This window comes from Mustelus asterias, chromosome 7 (genome assembly GCF_964213995.1).
Source record: "Mustelus asterias chromosome 7, sMusAst1.hap1.1, whole genome shotgun sequence".
In the NCBI taxonomy this organism is placed as follows: Eukaryota; Metazoa; Chordata; class Chondrichthyes; order Carcharhiniformes; family Triakidae; genus Mustelus; species Mustelus asterias.
The window spans coordinates 20,443,919-20,458,280 of NC_135807.1; the positions used below are offsets into that span (position 1 = coordinate 20,443,919).

Here is a 14,362-nt window from a genome sequence, read left to right on the forward strand (position 1 = left end):
GGCTTAGAGCTCCGAAAGCTTGTGTGGCTTTTGCTACCAAATAAACCTGTTGGACTTTAACCTGGTGTTGTTAAACTTATTCTGAGACCAAGCCAGTTCTCCACCCATCTAGCCACCTCCCCCTTTATCCCTATTAGCACTAACTTCTTAGATGGGTCAAAATGTACCCAAAGGCACGGTGAATGTAATAGTTGTTTGACTCTGTTAAATACTTCTCTCTGTGGTACTTCCAAAATCCATCTCTAGTGCTTCTTCAATAAAATGCATAAAGGAGCCAATCGCGTTGACAAACTTGGTAGGAACCGCCCATAACAGTTAACCATCCCCGGGAATGATTTAAGCTCTGAATCGTTTCCAGGAGCTGGCTCCTCCTTCATTGCCCATACTTTGTTCTACAAAGGATGCAATCCCTGGCACAGTAGCTGAGGTAAGCTACTTTGCTGGCTTGGAAAGTGCAGTTTTCCCTTTTTAGTCAAACTCCTGCCACTTGATATCTTCTCAGCACTTCTTTTAGATTGCCCAAATGTTCAACTGCAATTGCACCAGTAATCAGAATGTCTTCCAAGTATACAACGACACACGGCAAGCCCCGCAATAAGCTTTCCATGGTTCTTTGAAATATGGCACAAGCTGATGAAACATCAAAGGGCAAGCATGTATACTGATATAATCTTTTCTGAATGTTAATAGTCACGTAGTCTCTGCAAGCATCATCCAAATCCAGTTGTTGATATGCATGACTTGTATCGAATTTAGTATACAATTGTCTTGCATATAAATCCTCTATTTTAGGGATAGGGTACTTGTCCAGTGTACCTGCTTGGTTTATTGTTAATTTATAGATTCCACAGATGCGGACTGTTGTATCTGGTTTTACCACAGGCACTATGGGGGCTGTCCATTCCGCAAACTGATTGGATAATACCAAGTTCTTCCAGCCTTTTTAGCTCAGTCTCGACTTTCTTCAACAAAGCAGAGGGCACAGTTCCAGCTCTGAAAAAGTCTAGGGTGGCTTCTGGGTCGATGTGAATTTTTACTTTTACGCCTTTAATTTTCCACAGTTTATCCTGAAAAAGGTCCTGCTACTTGTGGATTATTACGTGCAGGCCTCCTTCTTTAATGTTGAAAATTTCCAACCAGTTGAGTTTAATTTCTTGGAGCCAGTCACAGTCCATCAGGCTTGGTCCTTGGCCAGACAATGAATTTGGAGATCATAGCTCCACGGCTATTTCAGTCATCCCCACTATCTCAATCACCTCTCCTGTGTAGGTAGCCAATCTAGTTGAGGTGTTGTTCAGCCTCAGAGGCTGAACTCCTTCTCCAAGATACTGGTAGGTCTGCTCCCCTATTACAGTAGCAGACGCTCTTGCGTCTACTTCCATTCTTAATTGTCTGCTGTTGACCTGTAACACTACTGTAATAGGGGCTATTTTGCTCACTTACACATTATTCACCTGAAGAACATTTTGATCATTCCCAGAAAAATCTTCAACATTATGTACTGGTGCCGATCGGTCCACTCTATTGCTACTCGGCAGGCTCTGCTTATTTTTACATCCATGCCTCAAATTAACCTTTTGGTGTCACACAAAGCATTCTGCATCCCTGAATCCGCAAAACTCTGGGGATTGGTTTCCCCCACATCCGTAACACACTGTACTGATCCTGGACTGTTGATTTGTTCTCTTCTATGGCAGCATGACTGTCTGCAGTTTCCTGCCCAAACTGGTAGAATGTGCTTTTTTGCATACTCCAAAGTTCCTTCTCAGCACTCTTCATTGCTAATGCTATTTCCAGGGCCTTTTTAAAAATCGATCCCAATTTCCCTGCTACCATCAGACTTTTGAATGGACCTAGCTCACATTAAGTTGATCTTTCTCTACATCCTAGATATGACTGTAACACTACATTTTGTACGCTCTCCTTTCCTCTATGTATGATAAGCTTTGTCTGTACAGCACGCAAGAAACAATACTTTTCACTGTATACTGTATGAGGGTGGCATGGTGGCACAGTGGTTAGCACCGCTGCCTCACAGTACGAGGGACCCAGGTTCATTCCCAGCTTGGGTCACTGTCTGTGTGGAGTTTGCACATTCTCCCTGTGTCTGCGTGGGTTTCCTCTGGGTGCTCCGGTTTCCTCCCACAGTCCAAAGGTGTGCGGGTTAGGTGAATTGGCCATGTTAAATTCTCCCTCAGTGTACCCGAACAGGCACCGGAGTGTGGTGACTGGGGGATTTTCACACTAACTTCATTACAGTATGAATGTAAGCCTACTTATGACTAATAAATAAACTTCAATTCTGACCTCGGGTCACTGCGTGGAGTTTGCACGTTTTCCCTGTGTCTGCGTGGGTTTCCTCCAGGTGCTCCGGTTTCCACCCACAGTCCAAAGATGTGTGGGTTAGGTTGATTGGTCATGTTTAAGGGACCCTAGTGTCAGGGGGATTAGCAGGGCAAATATGAAAGATTACGGGAATAGGGCCTGGGTGGGATTGTGGTCGGTGCAGACTTGATGGGCCGACTGGCCTCCTTCTGCACTGTCGGGTTCTATGATACTAATACATATGACAAGAATAAATCAAATCAAATCCTGCCAGCGACTTTCTCTGCATTGCCTCGTCATTTACTCTGCAAACCAACTGATCCCTTAGTATCTCATTATGTTGTCCCAAAGTCATAATGTTCCATGATTTTCCTAAGCCTTCCTACATATACTGCAATGTCCTCCCTCTGGGGTTTTCCCCATTGAATTAAACTTAAATCATGGAGGGCTTGGTATGGTAGTGCCCTTCTACCAATTTTATGATTTCCGCAAATGGCGTGTTCGGGGATGTAAGACCATGGATTAAATTATAGGTTTGGATCTAACACTCGCTTAGTAATATTGCCTTCCTCGTTCCCTCCTCAACTCCTTTGTATTTGAGAAAATATTCTAAACACTCAACACACTGTACCCATTCCTCAGTAGAGGAGTCAAAGGGATCCACTCTTCCAAATACAGGTATCCTTGCAGCTCCTTTTTATTTCACAAGCTCAAATTCGACTGGATCAGGTTCCATGCTGGTGATGTTATAAGCACACTTGCTGCTTCTTAATCTCATCACCAAATGTAGTAACTTGGCTCCACCAGTTAATATTTATTCATAGTAACAATGACATAGAGTAATGTAGATTGGATGTTTACAGTCATGTCTTCAGGCTCCAACTGCTGGGATAAGCCCAGAGAAGCCCCAACTCGGTTCTTGATTGGGCAGTCTGGGTCATGTAATGCCTTCAGAAGAAAGGGGCCAGGCACCACACATGGATATTGGGTGATACACAGCAATGGCATATCTAATTATGAATCACTCAATGCAAGTGGGTAATAAAATGAATTTAAAAATATAGTACTGCTACACTAAGGATTATCTACATTTTACCATCTAAACCATTTTTATTTGAGCCTTGAGTAATGTAATTCAAGTGAACAAAACAAAGTGGGTGTGAAATTAGAATGGTTTGTGCCTATTGTTTGGGGGCGGGGGGGGCGGTGGTTGTTGCAAGTGTTCCTACAGTTTCAAAAGAGTGTCTACATTGCAAGCAACATTTTGGGATGAATCACACCAGTTACTATATTACTGAGGGCATTAGTGGGTATGCAGTAAACCATTGCAGGAAGTATACAGTGCAGACAGATTGTGACAAGCAGCATGCAACATTAATTTGACACCACCAGTGTCATTTTGTAGCTCAATGCTTCAGCTAAACCCATCTCTTAACTGTACACAGCTGAACGTGGGTTCGACAGCAGGTAGGGGCCTCAGCAGCACTATATAAATAATTATTAAATACTTGGAGGTTAGGTGTTATCTGCTTTTATTTTAGCTTTTATTTCAATTCTAGAAGTGTCTGGTGATTTCCATTGTTGTTTAAAGTTGCAAACACAGGGAATGGTGAGGCAACTACTAAAGATCTTTCTGCTGATTAAGGAGGGAAAGAAGGATGTCATATCCACTCAGTGAGCAATTCTATATGAACCTCAGCCAGGAACAATGGGCTAGATTTGTCAGTTAACAACAAAGCAATTGTGCTTTCCACTGACCTCAAAGAGTACTTCCCTTAAAGACGTAGCAATCTCTATAAGGCGTGTACAACTGCTTTCCTGAAGGCAGTTTAAATCTGTTACCTGGTCAAGAAATCTCCAAGTATACAACAGCAGTGATATCAGCAAACTTGGTAAAAAAGCCAATCACATTGACGTATTCTCTCAGACAACAAACCAGGATATTAAAAACACTGATAAACTTTTACATTTCCTGATAGCTAAATAAATGATGCCATTTGGAATAAGACAGAAGATAAAACAAATGGACTAAAAAAAGAAAAAATATGGAGTTTATGTCATATTATTTAATGGCCAAATTGAGACATTTCACAAAAGTAAAGCTATTTTTTCAGAGCAAGTGAGGGTATTCAGCAGTAATTATGAAGTTAGTATACCGCTAAAAATCCAATGAAAGTTCATTTAATAAAGTGCAATCTTTTCAAGCATTTTTAGTGAGATTCACAGTGCAAAAGTGGAAGTTTTCTTTAATTCACTGACTGCTTCGGATTGCAGTCTGGTCAACCTCAACACAGCACACTCTGAAGGAATGTAGAATCAATGCCAGCAACATCTGTGTTATTCCTCACGTTTTTGGACTCGTACAGTTTGTCAGTTTTAGCAGAGTAATGATGATGAACCCTGATAGTTTCAGCATCATTAACACCAAAAAATCCAGACCAATGTGTAATACATCTGCATAAAGATATCCTCACTGAAATCTGCCACCTCAGCGCAAGGCAGGAAACACATTGCCATTGGGTGGGAAGGTGACTGTGGCACTTCAATTTTATGCACTGATTCTTTCTAGACTGGAGCTGGGGATATTTTCAACATCTTGCAGTTTCCTACCCACTGTTGTGTAAGGGGGGAACACTCAGGCTCTATATTCAAAGGAAGCCAACTATATAGGCAGACTGAGCACATGGCTTTGCTAGGATTGCATGTCTCCCCATAGTACAGGGTGACACTCGGTTATCAACCACTTTGTGGGCAACAGCATCAGCAATAGCCACCCCAATGATGGCCAGTACCATCTCCTCCATGGGGTTTACGACAAGCAGGGGTGACTGTACCAAAGTTAACTTCTGCTGCCTCTGGTTGTACGCAAGAGAGAAAGAAATGTTTCAGTGAGTGTGCTGCATTGGTTGACTTGCTGACAGCAGGTGCAAGCTGAAAGATATGGGTATGGGCAGCAGTACTAACTATTGTGGGAGTAGTGAAGCAGATGAATGTCAGATATGAATCCTGATTGATAGACACTGGTGGTATGAGAGTGATGGGGGTGTGATGAATTGAGCTGTGTTTGAGGTTATTGGGCATTTGGTACGATTTGACAATGAATTACTGACCCCAATAACTTATGCGATGTCATTGATTATCTTGTGGAACTGCTTCCAAATCCTCCAGGCTTGATGCCTGCCAATGACCTCTATGGTTATCTGCTACCACTGCTTTCTGAACGGTGTCTGAAGGGCCTCTAGATCCCCTGTATCGTAGAATCATAGAATCCCTACATTGCAGAAGGAGGCCATTCGGCCCATCAAGTCTGCACCAACCACAATCCCACCCAGGCCCTATTCCAATAACATTACATATTTACCCTGCTAATCCCACTGACACAAGGGTCAATTTAGCATGGCCAATCAATCTAACCCACACATCTTTGGACTGTGGGAGGAAACTGGAGCACCCAGAGGAAACCCACACAGACATGGGGGTATGTGGAAACTCTACACAGACGGTGACCCAAGCTGGGAATCGAACCCGGGTCCCTGACGCTGTGAGGCAGCAATGTTAACCACTGTGCCACCGTGCAGAGCATCTCACCTCCGTTCCACCTCCTCCAGAAAGTGCAGCATCCATAAACTTTGGAGTCTGCTCTCTCCCGCATTGTCAATTTTCAATGTTTCCAAGATAATCATTCCTGTACGACTACCGACTTCTTTTCCTGTTCGATTGCCCTTCTCTTTATGAGGGGCAAGCATTTTAAGTTGTGCTATTGGCCCCCCTTATGCCTTCAGTCAGTCAACAGCGTCGTTAGTACTGGCTGGATGCTGATATTATTAAAGTAAGCATGCAGCCTGCGGCCTGCACTGTCCATCATGATCCCAGCCCACTCTCAAGAACCATCAAATATAACCCAAATGAGGGGAGAACTCAGAAATATGAATGTGGACCTGAATAATTTGAAGGAGCCATTATGCCAATGTCAGGGGTACCAGCATCATTCAGGTTAATTGTGCATTCTGGCCCTCAACTCTCCAGGCCTCAGGTCCCTGATTCTGGTACATCTCACTGTTTGAGAACCTCCTTTCCAAGCAAAATAGAAAAGTGGTTTGACTTATTTTGTTGCAATATTTCGGAACACATTTTTAACTTCTGCAGTCTAATAAAGCATTAACTTCAGAAATAAGTCCGAAAGACAAAAGAACAAAGAACAAAGAAAATTACAGCACAGGAACAGGCCCTTAGGCCCTCCAAGCCTGCACCGACCATGCTGCCCGTCTTAACTAAAACCACCTATGCTTCCGGGGACTATATCCCTCTATTCCCATCTCATTCATGTACTTGTCAAGTCGCCCCTTAAAAGTCACTACCGTATCCGCTTCCACTACCTCCCCCGGCAACGAGTTCCAGGCACCCACCACTCTCTGCTTCATACATCTCTTTTAAAACTTGCCCCTCGCGCCTTAAACCTATGCCCCCTAGTAATTGACTCTTCCACCCTGGGAAAAAGCTTCTGACTATTCACGCTGTCCCTGCCTCTCATAATCTTGTAGACTTCTATCAGGTCTCCCCTCAACCTCCGTCGCTCCAGTGAGAACAAACCAAGTTTCTCCAATCTCTCCTCATAGCTAATGCCCTCCATACCAGGCAACATCCTGGTAAATCTTTTCTGTACCCTCTCCAAAGCCTCCACATCCTTCTGGTAGTGTGGCGACCAGAATTGAACACTATATTCCAAGTACGGCCTAACTAGGGTTCTATAAAGCGGCAACATGACTTGCCAATTTTTAAATTCAATACCCCAGCCGATGAAGGCAAGCATGCCGTATGCCTTCTTGACTACCGTCTCCACCTGCATTGCCACTTTCAGTGACCTGTGTACCTGTACACCCAGATCCCTTTGCCTATCAATACTCTTAAGGGTTCTGCCATTTACTGTATATTTCCTATCTGTATTAGACCTTCCAAAATGCATTACCTCACATTTGTCCGGATTAAACTCCATCTGCCATCTCTCCGCCCAAGTCTCCAACTGATCTATATCCTGCTGTATCCTCTGATGGTCCTCATCGCTATCCGCAAATCCACCAACCTTTGTGTCGTCCGCAAACTTACTAATCAATCCAGTTACATTTTCCTCCAAATCATTTCTATATATCACAAACAGCAAAGGTCCCAGCACTGATCCCTGAGGAACACCACTTGTCACAGCCCTCCAAGACGTGCTGGTTAGGTGCATTGGCCATTTTAAATTCTCCCTCAGTGTAACTGAACAGAAGCCAGAGCGTGACAACTAGGGGATTTTCACAGTAACTTCATTACAGTGTTAATGTAAGCTTACTTGTGACACTAATAGATAACTTAAACTTAACTGTTTTTTGATCATTTTATTATTAAGGTTGTTCATTATTCCCCAAATTTCTCCCTTGATACATATGGAATATATATTTTTTCATGCATTCAGTCTGCTCTGGATCTGTACCTAATAATTATACATTGTGAAAGAATATAATCACATAATTCCATACGGTTTCTTTCAAATGTTCTGGTGACTTTGAGGCACACAAAGTTAGGGACAACACTTGCAATGTCAATAAAATGAAGTAGATAGTTATCAACTTCAGGAAGCGTACTGAAAGACATGCCCCTGTCTACATCAACGGGGACAAAGTGGAAATGGTCGAGTGCTTCAAGTTTCTAGAGGGACCTGGGTGTGCAAGTCCACAGATCCTTAAAGGTGACGTCACAGTTGGAGAAGGGAGTGAATAAGGCATATGGCATGCTTGCCTTGATAGGACGGGGCATAGAGTATAAAAGTTGGGGTCTGATGTTGCAGTAGTATAGAACGTTGGTTCGGCCGCATTTGGAATACTGCGCCCAGTTCTGGTCGCCACACTACCAGAAGGACATGGAGGCTTTAGAGAGAGTGCAGAGGAGGTTTACCAGGATGTTGCCTGGTATGGAAGGGCTTAGTTATGAGGAGAGATTGGGTAAACTGGGGTTGTTCTCACTGGAAAGACGGAGGATGAGGGGTGACCTAATAGAGGTGTATAAAATTATGAAAGGCATAGATAGGGTGAACGGTGGGAAGCTTTTTCCCAGGTCGGTGGTGACGTTCACGAGGGATCATAGGTTCAAGGTGAGGGGGGAGGTTTAACACGGATATCAGAAGGACGTATTTTACACAGAGGGTGATGGGGGCCTGGAATGCGCTGCCGGGCAAGGTGGTGGAGGCGGACACACTGGGAACGTTTAAGACTTAACTAGATAGCCACATGAACGGAGTGGGGAATGGAGGGATACAAAAGAATGGTCTAGTTTGGACCAGGGAGCGGCGCGGGTTTGGAGGACCGAAGGACCTGCTCCTGTGCTGTATTGTTCTTTGTTTGTTTATGTCCAGATCACTAACAACCTGTCCTGGTCCCTCCATGCCGACGTAATAGTTAAGAAAGCCCACCAACGCCTCTACTTTCTCAGAAGATGAAGGAAATTTGGCATGTCTGTTATGACTCTCAGCAACTTTTACAGATGCACCATAGAAAGCATTCTCTCTGGTTGTATCACAGCTTGGTATGGCTCCTGCTCTGTCCACGACCGCAAAAAACTACAAAGGGTCATGAATGAAGCCCAGTCCATCACGCAAACCAGCTCCCATCCATTGACTGTCTATACTTGCCACTGCCTCAGAAAAGCTGCCAACATATTCAAGCACCCCGGACATACTCCTTCCACCTTCTTCCATCGGGAAAATAATACAAAAGTCTGAGGTCACGTACCAACCGACTCACGAACAGCTTCTTCCCTGCTGCCATCAAACTTTTGAATGGACCTATCTCGCATTAAGTTGATCTTTCGCTACACTCTAGCTATGACTGTAACACTGCGTTCTGCACTCTCTCCTTTCCTTCTCTATGTACGGGATGCTTTGTCCATACAGCTTGCAAGAAACAATACTTTTCACTGTATACTAATACATGTGACAATAATAAATCAAATAAAATCAAAAAGCGTCACAATGTGAAGTAAAACTTAAGTTTTTCCAAAAATAAAGCTCAGTGAAACAATTTGCCAAATAAACAATTTCTACAACATATCTTCCATGCTAAATATCTTTTGACTGCAATGAGATTGCCAATTTAATGCCAAACAGGAACCAGTTTTGTACTATATTCTAAGTTGATGAGGAACTGGTTCCCAATTACTCAAACCTTTCCACCAGGGTCATGTAGCCCCTGACTCATTGTAGCCTTGGTCCAAACATGGACAAAACAGTTCAAGAGGCAGGTGAAGTTAAAGGATAGACTGTCCTAGATTCCAAGGCTTGATAGAATGTGGCAGTAAGGAACCCTGGTAAAATTGAAGGCAATGGGAATCAGGGGGAAAACCATCCATTGATTGGAGTCATACTTAGCACAAAGGAAGATGGCTGTCATTGTCAGAGGTCAATCCTCTCAGTCCCAGGACACTTTTGCATGAATTCCTCAAATAGTGTCCGAAGCCCAATCATCTTCTACTGCTTCATTAATTACCTTCCTTCCATTATGAGGTCAGAAATGGAGATGTTGAGTATCATTCACAGCTCCTCAAATACTGAGTACTTTTCAATGGACCTACCTTCTATTAAGTTGATCTTTCTCTATACCTTAAGCTATGACTGTAACACTACATTTTGCATCCTCTCCTTTTCTTCTCTCCTATGTACTCAACGAATGGCATGCTTTTGTCTGTATAACACAAGAAACTTTTCATTGCATACAAATACATGTGACAATAATAAATTAAATCAAATCAAATCAAGCAGCAATGCACAATATGCAGCAGGACCTGGACAACGTTCAGGTTTGAACTGATGAGTGAGTGACAAGTAACAATTGAGCCAGGCGAAGACCATCTCCAACGAGCAAGGATCTAACCGCTGCCCCTTATCATTCAATGGCATTTTGTCCACCAGTGAATCGCTCACTATCAACATCCTGGGATTACTATTGACCAGAAAGTGATCTGGACCAACAATATAAATACCGTGGGCTCCAAGAGCAGGTCATAGACTGAGAATCCTGTACAGTATAACTAAACTCCCAATTCAACAAAGCTTATCCAATACCTACAAAGCACTAATCAAGAGTGTGATGGGACAAGAAACAAAGTAGTCTGTTGATCAGCACCCTAACCTTAAACATTCACTCCCTCCACCACTGATGCACAGTAGCAGCAGCATGTAGATATAGAAGATACACTGCAGCAACTCGCCAACGATCCTTTAACTTCACCTTCCAAACACACAGTTGCCACCACCTAGTAGAGTCATAGAGGTTTACAGCATGGAAACAGGCCCTTCGGCCCAACTTGTCCATGCCGCCCTTTTTTTAGTAGAACAAGGGCAGCAGGTGCTTGGGAACACCATCATCTGCAAGTTTCCCTCCAAGCCATAAACCATCTTGACTTGGAACTCTATCACCATTTTTTTACTGTCACATGTTCAAAATCCTGGAATGCCCTCCTCAGCAACACTGTGGGTGTTGCTACACCAGATAGACTGCAGCAGTTCAAGAAGGTTGTTCACCACCATCTTCTCAAGCGCAATTAGAAAGGGGCAATAAATGCTGATCTTGCCAGCGATGCCCACATTCCGTCAAAGAATTGAAAAAGAACCTTACCTTGTTTTCAACTATGTTTGAGATATAATCACACTAAAATGCCAACAGGCCAAGAAACCTGCATCTGACCAGTTTAAAGTTTTAAAGTTCATTTATTAGTGTCACAAGTGGGCCTACATTAACACTGCAATGAAATTGTGAAAATTCCCTAGTCGCCACACTCCGGCACCTGTTTGGGTACACGGAGGGGGAATTTAGCATGGCCAATGCACCTAACCAGCACGTCTTCTGGACTGTGGGAGGAAACCAGAGCACCCGGAGGAAACCCACGCAGATATGGGGAGAACGTGCAAACTCCGCACAGACAGCGACCCAAGCCATGAATTGAACCCAGGTCCCTGGCTCTGTAAGGCAGCAGTGCTGACCACTGTGCCACCGTGCTGCCCAGCTGGTTGTGCTGAAGTAAAAATAAAAGGTTAGAATGCCACTCCCAATAGCAGTCAGTGCCTCCTTACTTACTTCACTCATTTTGTGAAACTTCAAAAGCAATCATAATCTGACAAAAATAACCATTAAATTTGACTCCAAAATTTCTTTAAAGTACTCAATGCTATGGTGCAGAATTTGATGCATTCATTTACTGCTACAAATAGTAGCTTAAAATTATTTTAGATTGGAATCTTTGAACCTAGTCATATCCAGATTGGTTTGCTTTTATAGCTGTTCACTGGCAAAGAAAATTGATTAACATTGCTTGGTAATTGATCAGAAGTTGAGGAGATCTAATTCTTCTTCGCAGGTAAATATTTTGGCAAATATTCAAAAAGAAATAAAATCCCAGGGGTCTGCATTAAAGCTCTATTCCACGATGGTCATGATTACACATAACAGTCAGATCTCATTTACCAGTCTCGGAAATAATCTAAAAGTCAATGTTAATTTTGATGAAGGCACCATTTCCCAGGGATGGCATAGCATGCTGGAGTCATTGATGCGAGCATTTTGAGGGGCCTGAGCTTCCCATTCAATGATTTCCTGATTTCAACATTGTTGTTATACAATGTTATTGAGCTGAGACCAGACACCTTCCAGGAAGAGGAAAAGCAAATGACTGTTCTAGGCCACACTCACACACCAATAGTAAATAGCACTGCCAGAAAGGTGACATTAATATATCCTGATGCAAAATATAGTGCAAGGAAAATCAGACAGCAAATACATAATTAACGTAAAACCATCCAAACAATACTGTAGCATTTTGCCGGTAGCAATATTTACATTTAGAAAGCAGTTAGTACATCTTATAGTTGTTGATTTACATGCACAGAATGAAAACGTCAACTGTAAATATGCTAGATTTTTAGTTGAAAATAGTTTCTGAAGTGCTGTGTGGAACGTATGCAAAAGCCAGACTCTACATTTTCCTAATATCTATACTAAAACCAAAACTTCTAAAACATGAATTAATGTTGTTAGCAAGTTCAAATTCTTTGTAATTTTAAGCATAACAATTACCGTCCCCACTAATTTCATCTGTGAATCCAGGCAGCAAGAGAGAGAAAGAGGAGAAACAAGGAAGGAAAAAAAGTGGAAAAAATGCATTATTATTAGAGGCAAGGAACAAAGACAACAATCAACTTTCAGGAACAAAAGGGACAGAAAATGCAAGAAAATATAAATTACATGGGATTGCTACAAAAATTAAAACTGAATTAACGGGTGGTTTAAAAATAAATCTTTGTGAATTCCGTAAGACTCTAAGTTAATGTTTCATTTTCCCATCCTTAAATTTGGGATGAATCATTAAGGTATTAATACTGGAAATTAAACCAATTTCCACACTTGGCCGCATCTGTCAACATCAACCACTCACTCCCTCTTCAAGTACAGATTCCCCAGATACAGAAAAAATCGTTACCTTGCCTATCAATATGCTTAAAAGCTAGATGAACCTTGCTGTGTCAGAATGTTCAACACTTCTGTTGACCAGCTTTTGTGCTCAGAATTCATGTCCATCAGGCTGACAAACTGAAAACCACTTCACTTGGGACCCAGAAGCTAGCAGAAAGAGGACACTTACATTCAATTAGTTTGGGCTGGAGTCAGACTCAGATGTTGAACAATTGCATCATGATAATTTCACTAGACTCGTAATCCAAAGGCCCAGGTTCCTGCTGTGGGGGCAAGGGTTCAAAAACCCACCAAGGCAGCTGGTGCAATTTAGAAATGTTTTGAAGTTTCATTTGTGATTTGATTTTGTTTCGGGCTGTTCCCCTTGAATTAGTTCATTTAGTTTGATTGGTTTGCACAAAAAAGTGGGAAATAATATGATACACTATAACGTAGCAAGGCTCAAGTTTGCCGAGGGAAAAACAAACTGAGCAGCAAGTCATGGATTTCTAATATGCAACCTGTTGTCACCCCAACAGCAGAATTGGAAGAATGTTTGAGGAGGGCCTGGGGCAGGAGCTGGATGGAAACCAAGAGCTTAATCAGGAATAATCATCAGAGAAACATAGCAAATGCGTTAAAATTTTGTCAATAAAGTCCTTAAAATTTAGGTGGAAAATTATTCAGTGTTGAACGCACTTGGTAGACTCCTTATATTAAACAATTGGGCACACCAGTCATCATATTAGCTTAAGTAGCCAAAATAATTTTTAAGAAGTACAGTAGGATAATTTTAATATTGAAAAGTTCCTTTATGCAAGCTTTGGTTTGAAAGGAATAAGTATTTCCAAAACTGCTACAAAGCTTCAGTAAATTAGTTAAAAAGGTTAGAAAAACCATGGTAATAAATCAGTTGGCATTTTACGACATCTTGTTCTACTTCAAACTTAATATGGAAAGAGGCATTAAATACAGATTTTTAATTTCATATTTTCAATAAGGATCACAGTTTAATGTAAATATAAAGTATGTACAGTATAAAACTCAAATTCCATTCAGGAAATATAAATTAAAAATCTGAGTAGAACAATTTCTAGTTGAAAAAGCAGAATGAATGTAAGATATTGCATTAGTAGACAAGCAAATTATACTAATTGCATGTTGGAAGTTAGGCTAAATCAAAATACCGCAGATGCAGGAAAGCTGAAGTAAAAGCAGAAAATACTGGAAATATTGTCAGCACCGGTGGAAGGAAAAACAGGTTAATGCTTTAGGTCAATGCCCTTTCTCAGAATTGGAAACAATTAGCACTGTAACTGGCTTCAAGCAAGTACAGAGGCTGGCAAAGGAGGAAGAAAAATGGGAGGTCTGAGATACAGTGAAAGGCAGGAATGATTAAATGACAAAAGGGATGGCAGTGAAAGAGAGAAGATGATGGTAAAGGGACAAGTAAAAAAACAAAAGCATGGATCTAGAAGCAATATAAATGGGACAAGCAGAATCATAACCAACAGCTGCTATCTGAAAAGAAAACCAAAGAAAACAAAAACACAAAGAAAAAA

The 14,362-nt window shown here is 41.9% G+C and overlaps 1 protein-coding gene across 29 annotated transcripts in view; it reads right to left on the bottom strand.

Annotated features, from left to right (window-relative positions):
• LOC144495599 (focal adhesion kinase 1) overlaps nt 1-14,362 on the bottom strand; it is a 528,227-nt gene that overhangs the window by 153,233 nt on the left and 360,632 nt on the right. For 17 of the 29 annotated variants that reach the window (XM_078215769.1, XM_078215774.1, XM_078215758.1 and 14 more), the window contains one exon: nt 12,426-12,443. The exons of the other annotated variants lie outside the window; for them this stretch is intronic. In XM_078215769.1, the coding sequence (XP_078071895.1) occupies nt 12,426-12,443 (18 nt within the window). The remainder of the gene's footprint in view (nt 1-12,425; nt 12,444-14,362) is intronic. 29 annotated transcript variants of the gene reach the window in all.